This window comes from Eucyclogobius newberryi, unplaced genomic scaffold (genome assembly GCF_026437365.1).
Source record: "Eucyclogobius newberryi isolate DKJ021-1_F unplaced genomic scaffold, fEucNew1.0.hap1 SCAF_19, whole genome shotgun sequence".
NCBI classification, from domain to species: Eukaryota; Metazoa; Chordata; class Actinopteri; order Gobiiformes; family Gobiidae; genus Eucyclogobius; species Eucyclogobius newberryi.
In genome coordinates this window covers 10,450,545-10,464,234 of record NW_027315823.1, presented here as the reverse complement: position 1 = coordinate 10,464,234, position 13,690 = coordinate 10,450,545, and the positions used below count along the sequence as shown (strand labels likewise).

The 13,690-nt window shown below is 41.8% G+C and overlaps 1 protein-coding gene across 2 annotated transcripts in view; it reads left to right on the top strand.

Moving 5' to 3' along the window:
* LOC140365345 (zinc finger E-box-binding homeobox 2-like) overlaps positions 1-9,106 on the top strand; it is a 20,231-nt gene extending 11,125 nt beyond the window's left edge. The window contains exons 1-8 of one of the 2 annotated variants that reach the window (XM_072451719.1): positions 1,006-1,097; positions 3,779-4,012; positions 5,121-5,327; positions 5,509-5,699; positions 5,798-5,909; positions 6,110-7,347; positions 7,424-7,607; positions 8,425-9,106. In XM_072451719.1, the coding sequence (XP_072307820.1) occupies positions 1,022-1,097; positions 3,779-4,012; positions 5,121-5,327; positions 5,509-5,699; positions 5,798-5,909; positions 6,110-7,347; positions 7,424-7,607; positions 8,425-9,065 (2,883 nt within the window). In that variant the 5' untranslated portion in view covers positions 1,006-1,021 and the 3' untranslated portion in view covers positions 9,066-9,106. Of the gene's footprint in view, positions 1-1,005; positions 1,098-3,778; positions 4,013-5,120; positions 5,328-5,508; positions 5,700-5,797; positions 5,910-6,109; positions 7,348-7,423; positions 7,608-8,424 lie in introns of those variants that run through there. The other variant, XM_072451721.1, reaches the window with a different exon arrangement.
* Positions 9,107-13,690: the final 4,584 nt, after the last annotated feature.

The window sequence follows — 13,690 nt, the reverse complement described above, 5'->3', positions numbered from 1 at the left end:
GAGTGAATTAAAAGAAAAAGCTGCCCCTGCGCAAATATAAGAGACTCTCTTTGTTGTTTGGGGGGGTTTGAGTGCACCACAGCTCCTCTCATGTGCCCTGTCCTTGAGGGGCCAAAAGAAGTCCTGCTTTAGTTGCTTTGACATTTGGTCTCCTAATGAGAGCCCATCTTAAGACTCTCTATATCGACAGCCCTTGAGGACATTCACGCATTCTCTACTGCAAATGAAACAAGTCTAGGTTCAAAGTATGGCTGAGTTACAGGTCAGATCTATGGAAAAGCAGCCCCGCTCACAGTGAGAATGCGTGTTTTTTTACTGACGCGCATATATAACAGTTAATAGCTAATAGTTCACAGGCTTCTCTGATCGTAATCTATGTTGTCATCTTGTTTCTCCTCACACAGCGCTCTGAGACCTGCCGGGTTTCCCCCTCTGCACGCTGCTGTCGTTCACATTTGTCCTTTAGCTTGATGTCCATCTCCCCCCGAGTTTCACTGACTGTATAAGAGCACATACTTTACAGCAGTCACCTCCGACCTTTACCACCCGCGTGTCACACTTTCAGTCTCGCTCCTGCACTCGCACCATCAGCTGAAGCATGACTTTCATATCGAAATGTTAGCGGGATTTTTCTCCCATCATAAGTATGTTCGCTCTTCCTCCACGCTAACCGCAGACATGCCATACAATTACAGCACAGCGTCCCATTATCAACATTCCTATTGGTTAGCATATAATTCACTGCATTTAATCCCCAATTTACTGTCAGGCACTTTATGTTCATTTATGATGCATGATTTAATGTTGTCAGCATAAGATATAACTTTTCATCTGCGTTTGTATTGCTGTCTTTGTTCAGTGTGATGCTCTAGAGGGGAATGTTCAGCTCACCTTGTGCAGGGTGCAGAGTTTCGGGGGTCAGGTGGGAGGTGACAGCTCTGTGGTCCTGCCTTGTTCCTCTCTCTGCTCTGGGTTGGTGACACTGTCATGTTCAATAGCCTCAGCTCTGTTCAGTGGTGTTATGGACGTTAGGACTTCATCTCTGTCTGATGTTGTACTGCGTGATGGACTTATCTCGTCTGTGAGCGGCTCTGTAGGTAGAGTACCATTGTCACACACTAGTCTTCCTGCTCTAGTTTTCTGTCACTACAGTGACTCAACCCAACAGCACGTTACAGTAAAACGGCATTATTGTTGTTTTAAATACCAGTAAATATTATTGATTTGAGGTATTACCATTTCTTTTTAAACAGATGACTCTGTGCTGGGTTTAATGTACACACACAGGAGCCATTATTATATATTTGTACTATAATGTTGTATATTTCAGTTTGTGGTCATAAAATGTATTGTATGAAACCAAAAACAGTTAACATCACAATCAAAATAATTACAGTAAAATTTGTAACAGAAATGTTGTAGTTTGATTGTGTGAAGAGCATATTCATTACATTTATTGTAAGTGCTTTTGCTTAATTTAAAAACTAAATATTAATTAATTTATTCATATTTGTTTGATCCCCATTAGTATTTGGGGTCTAAGTGGACGTACAATAAGTATAAATGGTAATCATAAAATCTGTAAATGATGTTTGCCTTTCAGTAACCACAGGAGACACATCGAGGTAAATAGTCTGTCTGTGAATCCAATACCAATATATATATATATATATATATATATATATATATATATATATATATATATATATATATATATATATATATATATATATATATGCTGCTACAAAGTGAGGTGACAATACAATATCCGGATGTTTTTGTTTGTCTGTTTTTTTCCATCACCCTCTGCTCGAGATCATTTGAAGCACGTCTGGAATAGGAAAAGCTTGACTTGACACACAGTTGTTTGTGAGAGTGGTCCTCGTCAGCCTCGGTGATCCGCACAGTCAAACATGATGCAGCATCTCTCTCACAATGACTCACAAGCTCCCCACGCACTCCAAATGCAAAATACCAACACCGTCTTTTTTTTACATAAATAAATCACACATTTTAAAAAAACATTTCAGACACGCATTTTGTACAAAAAACAACCCATGAACACTTCAAAGATTTATATGCCCTCCCTGAACATCTTTATTCCTTTATTTATCACTATAAATAAATAAATAACTCAACAAAGCAGATAATTGAAGCCATAAGAACGTGGTGTACTTTTAATGACAATGCATATATAGGCTCAGTGTCACTCACGCTTATGGCGGAAAATTACTGCCAATTTGATGCTAATTCAGACCAGATTTTTCCTTTTTTTTACTTGGTGGTATGCGCTATCATCCCAGCAACCTCCTTTGTCCAACCTCAGCAACGTCATAAAACTTCATAGCCGTGTCCTGTTGGGATATTTGATGACCAATTTAAGCGTCATTCCCAGAGTAAATCACATGAGTAAAACTGTGTTAAATACGTGTGGATTGAAAGATGCTTCATCCGTTTTGTTAATTGTTAGAATGCACCATTGATGTGTCAGTGATTCGGGTGGCCCCCTCGGCTAACTGGTGACTTTTCGATTTGACTGAGATACAATGTGCAAACACTGCGTAGGTTTCTAGAATCTAAGGAGCAAATATGATAATAATTAAGGCAACTGTAGAATCTGACAGCTATGAAACCCTTGGACAATTGAGGATTACAGAGATATTAACAACTGGTCTATTTAAAACTCTAATAACAATGTTGTCTGGATAGTTTAGCTTAGTTTTTGTAAGTCTGTAATTTTTTCCCCAGAGTGTTACTGGAAAAAAATCTGCATTTCAATGTTTATTAGTTGCTAATGGGAAACACAACAGTGCAGAGACGAGAAGATGAGTTGTCCCACTGACAGTTGGCTCAGCCCCGAGTCTTCAGTGTGCGCGCTTTATGACAATAGCTTTGTTTGATGAAAGCCACTGGCAAAAGGCCGTATTCTTTGCTCTTAACTGGTCATTACTTGGTTGTGATTAGATATTGCCAATCAGCAAAAGAGAAACAGAGAGTCCTCAAAAGAAGCTTGAGTAACCGGAGCCTACAGATGAAATCCCAGGCATGTGTTTGTGATTGCCATTTCTTGTCTCTGCCATGGGAAACAGTAATGTGGCGCTGCACTACAGCTGCAGAACGGGCACCGAGCGAGCGCTTCAGCCCAGGCCCGTTTATGAGTCCTTTTATTGGTACACACTACACAGATAAGTGCAACACACAGCAACCACATCCACCTCTGTTCTTACAGCAACAGCTTTAAACGGGACGTCCGTAAAGTATCTGATGGATGTATATGACATCTTAAAAAACACAATGTGCATTTTAATGTGCCATTTAATAGCCACTTTATTTAGAATGTAAAATCCCTGCGAACGGTCCGGTTGGTTTTCATCAGGTTGTTTTAAAGTTTACCTGTATAGATAAACTACTTTACTTTATTGCCCCAGAGGGAAATTTGTTTCCATGATAATTGACATTTTACACCATACATACTCATATGCACAATAGACCTTTAACTCACACAAGCAGAAACAATAGATGGCAGATCAGCGGTTTTGCAGCTTGTTGAGGATAGAGATGGTGCAAAGCTTCTGTTGAATCAGACCCTTCTCCATTTCAGTGTCTGATATCGACAGGAGCTGGAAGAGGTTATGTGTAATGCTTTATTACATTAATTCTAAATGAAATATCACCTTTATTAAGGCTACAATTTACTTATTTGTTTGTTTAATTAAAGTTCTTCTGTAGGACAACAAAATAGTTTGCGTTTTATGTCTAAACTCTTGTTCTCTTGCAGTGGAGGCTGATCAAGTGAACTCCCTGGGATCTGAGGGAGAAGATGAGGTGGGCGTGTGGAGCCTGGAGCCCCAGGAGTGCCCGGAGAGCCTGGACAAAGCAAGCCTGACGCCCAGTGAGGGCACCGAGGAACCTGGAAGTCCACTCCGGTCCTTACAAGGACATGGTCTAAGCCCAGAAGAACCCAGTTCTGTCACAGAGCCGGCTGAGGAGAAGGAGGCAGGGAGCATGTACCGTAAGTGGAAGCCCAATACAAATATTCTCTTTGTTCTTCACAACTTTCCTAAAATTGTATTTGTTTTATATCATGGTCACAGTGAGAATGCTGTGTTGGCTACTACAGTAGCCTATGTGTAAACTAATTTACAGTGTTTGTGACGCAAGACGCTGGCGCGCTGCGAGCCGTTCCACACACCTTCATATCAGCTCCTTGTGAAAGCCTTCCACAGACGCTGCTCCTTTTCATTCTGCTCTTTGAAAAGGCTGCCTTCTGAAAGCATGACAAAAGAACTCATCCCACACAATGTCACAATATTTCCATGCATCAAAGAGGTGACGTTAGGGTACTGAAATCAGCGCGCTGCGACGTGAGGCTTTCCCTTTTATTTAGAGGAGTTCAAAGGCTCACGTGGCTTGCCTACTAACAATCACTTAGCTCCCTGGCCTGGTGTGATTTGGCCTGTTCTGATGAAGGCAAAGCTGAGTTTTTACAACACTAAACCACATAGGCTCTTCCCATCGCCACATTAAAAACAGCTCAAAATATGCCAACATCTGCAAACATTTGAAAAATCTTCCTCAAAGTGGTTGTAAGCAGAGCTGACTGGCGCCGCATGTTTCTCACATACATGTGTCTCCTGCCTGTCACCGCACTCAAGGACATAAGGAGGAAACCAAGGAATTCACTTGTACATGTGGCCAAAAATGAGTTCTCACAAATGGTCTATCTGTCAGTCCCAAAATCAACAATGTAGTTGCATGATATTAAATATGCAGTATGTGCCGTGGGTACCTAAATAAGCACTCATCATAAACTGTTACATTTGACATTCAAACAGAATGAGGTTTAACCACAGTGAGTTATCAAGTATCTTCAGCAACTTCAAATGTGTAGTTTTTCAAAACCACAAAGCACGAAAATGGCACAAAGTGCTGATACAAACCTTTAACTTACCTGACAAGATAAAGATGAAACATATTCTATAATCACTATTTATACATCATCAGTTGTTAATGCATTTAAAAATGCAATATTTATTATAGTAGGCCTAATAATAAATCATATTACAATGAATGATAACACATTTTAAGATGTATATTTCTTATACTTTTCTGTATTGCAGGTAAGACCTTAGACTCCCAAACTGCATTGGAGGACTTGGCCCACTATGAGTTCCTGGCTCAGCTGAGGAGGGCCTCTAACTCCAGTATTTTGGACCATCTGACCCAGAATGGCAGCACGCAGCTGTACCATCAGAGCAGTAACCATGACGACATGCCGGCTGCTATCTGGTCTCCTGGAGCTCAGCATCGCTCTCCCGATTCAGCAGGTGCTTTAAAACTCCTTTTAGTGTCAAATAAATAATGTCTTTAACATAATGCAACGGAAAATATTGAATAAGTAGAAAGTATATTTGTGCCACTACGTACACAACTAGAATTGGGTAGGAAAACTGTGTTCCCTCAAATCTATATGCATTAATAATTGTTGCTCATGTGTTACATTTCCAGATGGTGGAAAGAGCCTGCAGGCCTGTCCGTTCTGCCACAGCACGTATCCACGCACGGCTCTCAGGGACCACATCAAGTACTGTCAGGAGCAGGACGAAGGGCCCATGGTCTGCCCTCTCTGTGGATACACTGCCACCCTCAGGGCACAGATGGAGCGGCACCTAGCACTGCACAACCAGCTTCAGGAAAAAGTAGGATCCTCCAAAGCATTGCTCATTTATTAGTGCTTTAAATGACACATCTTTTTATTGCCACCACAACTAATAAGACGTGTTGTTTGCCTTTCAAGAGTGCTCTCAGTTTTGAACAAGGCGCAGAGACAAGGAAGTTCAAATGTCTTCAGTGTGGGAAAGCGTTTAAGTACAAACACCACCTCAAAGAGCATCTCCGAATCCACAGTGGTAAGCTGTAATCATTTCTCCCTCCCATAGCTCTTATTGCTCTCACTAAATTACGTTTATGCTCCATTGTGTCCGCCTCCACAAAACAAATTAGTCACACACTTCAATAAAGGAGCATGGTGACAAATAAATGAGGTCATTATTTGTGTATTTACAATGTATGAAACAAATACTAATAGTCCACTCGTTGTGTCTTTTAGGTGAGAAGCCGTATGAATGTTCCAACTGCAAGAAGCGTTTCTCACACTCCGGCTCCTACAGCTCTCATCTGAGCAGCAAAAAGTGCCTTAGCAGCGGAGGAGGAGGCGGCGCTGGAGCTGCTAGTGCAACTTTGAACGGCCACGGCCCAAATGTGCTGCAGGCCACGTTTCAGACCTCTCCCTCTGCAGGCGGAGGTAGAGTTGCCAATGAAAAACTAGAGGAGCACAAGCAGCATCACACGGGCTTCCCCAGGCCTGCAGACCTGGGGCGGATGTGGGACCCTCAGTCAGAGCTGTCACTGAGGGCCAGCATCCTCAAAGGCACCACCCTGCTGCCTTATCTTAACTCGGGAACCAAATTTGAGCAGGTGCTACAGAAGATGCTGAACAGGGACGTGAAGAGAGAGGAGGACATGGACGTGGAGGCAAAAATGGAGGACAAGAAGGACGTTTACAACGGAGGAGCGGAGAAGGAAGGGCTCGACGCCTCCTGTCGATTTTGTTGTCAGCTCTTCCCGAACGTGGCGGTCCTCCTGCAGCACGAGCGCTACCTTTGCAAGATGAACCGGGAGGAAACGGAGAACGGGAAACCGCACAAAGTCGCCAACGGTCTGTCCTCAAACAAATCGCCCTCGCAGAAGTCCAACTGGCACTCTGTCCCTCAACAGCTTCTGGCCGCCATGCACTCCCCGCCTCAGCCGTCCCCCCGGTCACCGTTTTGGTCAGCGCAAGACAGAGGCAGCCCCGCTCAGATGCTCAACCATTCACCGAAACTATCGTCACCTCAAAGCAGAAAGAACGCAGCGGGGTTTGGCTCCCCTCCGTGTCTCGACCTCACCAACTGTCCGCCCGAACTGAAGTCACCCAGAAACCAGAATGAACCCCTAGACCTATCCATGCCCAAAGACAGCAAAAGCAGAACCCCCAACGGCATTGCAAGCAGAGGAGAAAAAAGAGAATTTCATCAAATTAGAAGACTAAGTCCACCTCACCCTTCGTTTATGCCCGTGCCCCATCACCCGGTTTACGGTGCTCCCGGCGCGCCCGTGTTCGCCAGCTCCATGTACAGCGCGTTCCCCGTCTTTAACCAGTCCGGCCTGGGACACGAAGGCATCGCGCCGCTCCCGTTCGGTCAACCGGCGAGCAGTCCCGGCTTTCTGTCTCCTATGGCTTACATGATGGACAGCGAAACAGAGGCGGCGCTCAAGAAGATCCACCAAGAGAGACAAGCGCTAATGGTGAGCCCAAACCAACCAGAGCCGCGATGCAATAGAGTTGATGGTGTTTTAACTGATGACGTCTCTTGTTCTTCAGGGTGAGATGATAAGCCGCGGCGGTCTGGACTACCTCTCCCTAATGGACGATGGTTTCGATGGTGAAGGAGGCCCAGGCAGGAAAAGACTGAAGAAGACAGATGAAGGACTGTACGCCTGCGACATTTGTGACAAGACGTTTCAGAAGAGCAGCTCGCTTCTACGGCACAAATATGAGCACACAGGTGCGTAGAAACAAAGGGTACAAGGAGAGGGCATTTTATACTCGTATACTTCAGTGACGTAGTTATAGGTGCTGTTATGTAAAAGAAATCGCTCAGTTTTGGTTAAAACAATTATTTGCTACTTTAGTATCTCCTTTTTTGTCTTTGGTTTTATATTGTAAAGCATGAGCTGTGTCCAAGTCATTTCCCTTGTGGGTCAATCATATTTGTCCAATTGCACCTAAAACGTTAGTAAAAGGCAAAACAGTTTTAGATTAGATGGACATAATGATTGGATATAAATATGATAAAATATGGGAGAATAGTTTATAGTTGACCAGTTATGAAATTCAAACTTTAAAAAAATCAAAAAAAAAATCATGGAAGTACGTAAATATGTAGTAATTCTGATCTGATAATGAATACCGTATTTTCCGGACTATAAGTCGCACCGGAATGTAAGTCACACCAGCCAAAAAATGCATAATAGAGAAGAAAAAAAAACATATATAAGTTGCACTGGAGTATGAAATGCGGTTGCAAGTGTGAAAATAACAAATAATATCACATATAAGTTGCTCCGCAGTATAAGCATATAAGTATAAATATAAGTATAAGTCGCACCCGGGCCAAAACTATGAAAAACTGCGACTTATAGTCCGGAAAATACGGTATTCATGTCTAGAGGAAATATGAACAGGCTAGATATAATGCAGTATGGAATTATGGAACTCAAAAATAAAACAGCATCAGTACATGTTTTAAAATACACTATCAAATACTCTTGCTGGACACTGAAAAAAAACAATTCTTGTTTTCTCTTCTCTTTTGTTTCCAGGCAAGCGTCCCCACGAATGTAAAATCTGCAAGAAGGCCTTCAAACACAAGCACCACCTGATCGAGCACAGCCGACTGCACTCGGGAGAAAAGCCCTACCAATGTGACAAGTGCGGCAAGCGCTTCTCCCACTCGGGCTCCTACTCCCAGCACATGAACCACCGCTACGCCTACTGCAGCAAGGACCAGGACCCCGACCAGGACCCCGACCAGGACCCCGACCAGGACCAGGACCAGGACCCCGACCAGGACCAGGACGAGATGCCGCTCACCCCCGGGACGGCCGGCAGCTTCAGCGGGCGCCTGGGTGAGTCAGAAGACGCGCCCATGTCCCTGGAGGAGACTCAAACGCCGCACGAGTCGTTCCTCAGCGATTCGAGCCTGGACGGAGCCACGGAGGCGACGAAAGAGGAGGTGGAGGAAGAGGAGGAAGAGGAGGAGGAGGAGATACGCAGCACGGACGACACAGATGTGCAACGGTCACAGACGGGGAAATGTGCAGAACAACCAAACGACATCAACGGCGACACGTGGGACTCGAATGGAGTTACGGACAAATGCGAACTGCAGTTAGACAAGACGGAGTCACAGTTACCGCGGATACAAACCTGGAGCGACTTATCAAGCAACGTCAATGCATAAACTGTACATATCTCTTACATTTACATACACCTTTTTACTCCCTATTTAAACCAAATGAAGCCATAACAATATAATGTGATAATGCATCTATGGTTAGAACTCTTATGCCAAATATGACCGTGTTACAGACCGACGTGCCATTTCAAGCTTCCTGCCAAGTTACTAAAGTGTATGAAAGTGAACATCAAAAGGAAGCAAATTCTATATTTATTGTTACTAATCCGTACCTAAGTGGCATTTCTGTGTTTCCGTGTACTCGAATAGCGTACGTAAAAACACACACAGGTATTTACAGTGTTTCAAAAGGCATTGTGTTTGAGAAAATCATGCTGTGAAATTACAATGTCAATGATGAGACTGGTTGAACCCCTTAACATGCAGTGTTGGATACTTATTTATTTTTGTATACGCAGTAAGCAGTTTTTTTGCCAGTTTTCAGATATTGTTAGCAGTATTTTTGCAGCAAGCACGCTCTATCAGCCAAATAATAAATCGTCTTAATTATTTTCCTCTTTATTGTGGAGCTTTTGAACATTTTAGCCACTTTGTACGTTGCACATTTGATACATTTGTCAGTTTGAACTTCCTTTTTGGTGGTTGCTTTGGTAAAAAAAGAAAGTGCCTGTCCACGGACCAAGAAGAAGACACTGTGAGTAATGGGACAAAGCTTTGGCAGAGAGAGATAAGATGTGGTGCGTGAGGTGTGACTAAGCTTATAGCACTCATGCGTACGCTATGCAACTCACCTGTGTCTCACATTTTATACAAACCAGTATTTTTTAACAGCACAATGCAACTTTTTGGATGTTTTTTTTAATTGTTTTTGTATTTTTTTTGCATGTCGTCAGTTTTGTAATAAAAATTGTACATATTTTGCTATGGAAACTTTATTTTGTATGTTTCATTTTTTACTAAATACAGTGTTATGGATGACTTTTTGACTGTTGTGTTTTGTGGGTGTGCCTAGAGTAAAATGAGTGAAATCAATTTATATCTAATAATAATGAGCTTTAAAACCTCGGAAACATGTATGGCAAAATTTAACCGGAAGAATATAATATTACTTGTATTGTAACGTGGTTTTATCATCAAATATAACAGAGAGGACTCGACTGGTCAACAAATAACACACACATTTATCTTTGTGTAAAATATAAGGACATGAAGGATTTGAATTAAGAAATGCTAAATAAGCAAATTAACAGAAATTGAAATATTTCTATAGTCTATTAAGTTAAGTAATCTATAATAAGAAGTTGTAACTGGTTATATGAAATCCAGGACAGAGATGAAGGCTTTTTAGCTATAGAATAAATACTTTCACACACCAAACAGTTCTTTGAGTGTTAGTAAGTGCACACAGATGCACCGATGCCTTTGACATTCAGCTGTAACGTTTCATCAGGCCATAAATCACAAATCTGTTGTTGTAAGCAAATCTCTTTTTTTATCGCCCTGAGCGCCGCCGCTCCATTGTCGGCGTTCAACTTTACATTTCCTTACATCATCTCTCATTACAGATTGTTTGCTATCAATTAAGCTACAATTAGTGCTTCGTGATTAAAATAACACACTATTAATGAGGTGAGAAGAAAGGGAGGAAATACAATGTGCTGTGATCACATCACGCCAACACGGCTGATTAGAAAAAGAGGTTTGGTCTAATTTTAGCACCAAGGCAGCTCAGGACAAAGAGTGTGTTAGAGTTTTACATTGAAACGTATGGAACATGATAAAAGGAAAGAAGAAAGATAGTTTTTTCTTTTTATATAACTGAAATAATAATAAATAACTCTGAAGTTAACAAAAACATCTTTCAGATTTTGACAGAACTATATGAAAATAAAACGAAGCGTAAAATTGTCAGTGTGTGTCCCAAGTATGAGCAGCTGAACAGCCCATAGTAGTTGTTGATTTTATGATAGAAGCAGAAAAATGTATCATATGAATCTTGATAATGCATAAAGTAAGATGTCAAGTGTATTATTTGTCACCATTTAGCAGTTCGACGAAGTGAATGCTTGAATAATACTTACAATAACTAGTAAAAGTAACAAAGATATATAATTCTGTAGCAAACACATCTTAACAAATGAATTATACAATCAATTTCTGAAGTTTAAGTCAAAGTGCATGATGTATTATACGATTAAAAATGTGATATGAAGATGTTTTTTTAAGTTTCATGCGTGCATTATGGGCCGACACGTTCACATGTAAACTCAAATCTAACTTCATAGACAATCTCTGGGATCAAATAAACACATGTGGTCGCACAACTCACTTCAAATTATAACTCATGTCGCTCAGATTGTTGGAGACGCACAGGGCGATCAAAAAGGGCCCCGCACATCCCTCTGCCCTGTCCGCTCTCACTCGCACCACCGCGTACGTAAAGATGAATAAATACTGCTAATAAAACTCAGCACAATCTTCAAGCCCTTTCGTCCCTGGTGCCTCTTTCCTGATCGTTTCGTCTTCTGCCAAACCCGCAGTCAATATAAAATTACCCAGGCCGCAGAGTGAGAGGCTTTTGTTGAGAAAAAAGAGACAAAAAAAGGGGGGAAATCCACATTTTTTGAAAACATATGTATTTCCAGTTCCTCTTTTGTTCTCTTATTAAAAGCAGCGTTTGCACCAATCGCAGGGGGATGCCTCGCTTGGCCCCCAGAGTCTCCGGGGGCCACATACCTCCACACTTCCACTATCTCTCACGCCAGCCGCTCCCCACTATGCAACAAAAAAAAAAAAAAAAAAGCGCACAAAGCAACACAGATGTAACGGGTTTGTTCACGCCGGTTTATTGTGAGGTGAACACACAACATAGTTTCCACATCACTGCTAACGTTACACGAAAGGCAAAGGTGCTACTAGGTTATTTCACATATTTACAACATTAAATGATCATAAATGGATGGCGCACAAGTGTAGGAAAGCCATAGGGGCCCCCGCATACAGCGACTATAGTTTGGTTTTGATGGGACGTCTGGGCTCGTTGGCACAATCATCCCATGTGAGTCTGTGTACACGCCCACTCTGCTTCCTGTTGGGTTTGCATATTTCAGGGGTGTCCAAACTTTTTTCACCAAGGGCCGCATTTTGAAACTTAAACGGGCAGAGGGCCACAAACAACTTGACAATGTCGAATTTATTGTGAATCAAAGTGAATCATTCAAAATTTTGCATTTGATGTAATTGCGATGAGCCTCCACACCTTTAATTAGACCTAGAACATTAATATTAGGTTGGTATAACATCAATATGCCTGAATTTTCACAATTTCACAGTAAAAAGTACTAGTTTTTGTTGTTTGGGCCGACATAGCAGGAAGCTGGAGGGCTAACAAAAAATGGTCTGAGGGCCGCATTTGGCCCCTGGGCCCTAGTTTGGACATGCCTGGTATATTTGGACCGTGTACTCAGCCACACTGACGGTGAAGGTGTGTGTGCTGCTGAGGTTAGGGTTTCACAGTGCAATAGTTCTGCTAAGTTTAGCTCCCTCTTTCGCCCACCTCTGTGATTTAAAGTTCCTGTAGAGCGCATTTCCCACAATCCCATTTTCAAAGGACTGCAAAGAAAAAAATAGTTTGCATATTTTTGAACGGTGGACTTATTTGCTGTGCTCGAATAAGGCGTCGCTGTTTTGGTGTGATCAGCCAGCGCGTCCACCTGCTCGACCGTCAACGTTTGCAGTAGTGGTTGGTTCAAAAGTATCGATAACCAGATGCTACTCGATACTACAAACCAGTATCAAAACAAGATATGAATTTGAGCGAGTAAAAAAGTCATCAACGAGATTTTTTGACCTTTCCTGATCAGTTTTAGAATGATATTGAACTTTCTCAGAACTAGAATGTGTTGAAAATGACATTGTGTTGTCTAATATAGTATTGAAATCAGTATCGAGCCTGTTCCTTAGTATCAAAAACAAGTTTGAAATGTCAGGTATTGCAGAAGTAAAACCCTTAAAACATAGTAACGGTTAAATAAATGTATCCTATAGACTTCCCTCAATAAGACTGACAATATGTGAATATGCAGAATTGCTGAATTGACAATATCAATTTTAGGCCTGGTCAGAGGTGGGCAGTACTTAGTTACTTTTAATCTGTTACATTTACTTTTTCAAGACATTTTACTTTACTCAGAGTAGTTTTCAGACCAAATATTTTTCCTCCTACTCAAGTAATATTAAGTTTGAAGTAATAGTTCTCTTGAGTAAACGTTTTGGTTCCTGTTCCCACTGTGAGTAAGTCTATAGTGAATAAAGTGTTATATGAACATCTTGATCCAGAATCTGTGGATTATTTAATATATAGAAACTAATACTTGAGTAATTATCTGGGCTACTACCTTCTCTTGAGCAAAAGTGATCATTTTAAAGCGACGTTACTCTTACTTACGTACATATTTTGGCCACTCTACCCACCTCTGGTCCTCATCTGACCTCAGTTCAGTCCCACTGTAGACCTAGTTTGATCCAGTTCTAATCCCAGTCCAGTCCTGGTCTAGTCCCAGTTTGTTTACAGGTTTAATACCAGTTCAAACAGGCAAGTGTGAGTCCATCTGCACACCGCTGTCGTATCCTTTGGCAAGAAGACACATGGTAGATCTTATGTATGTGTA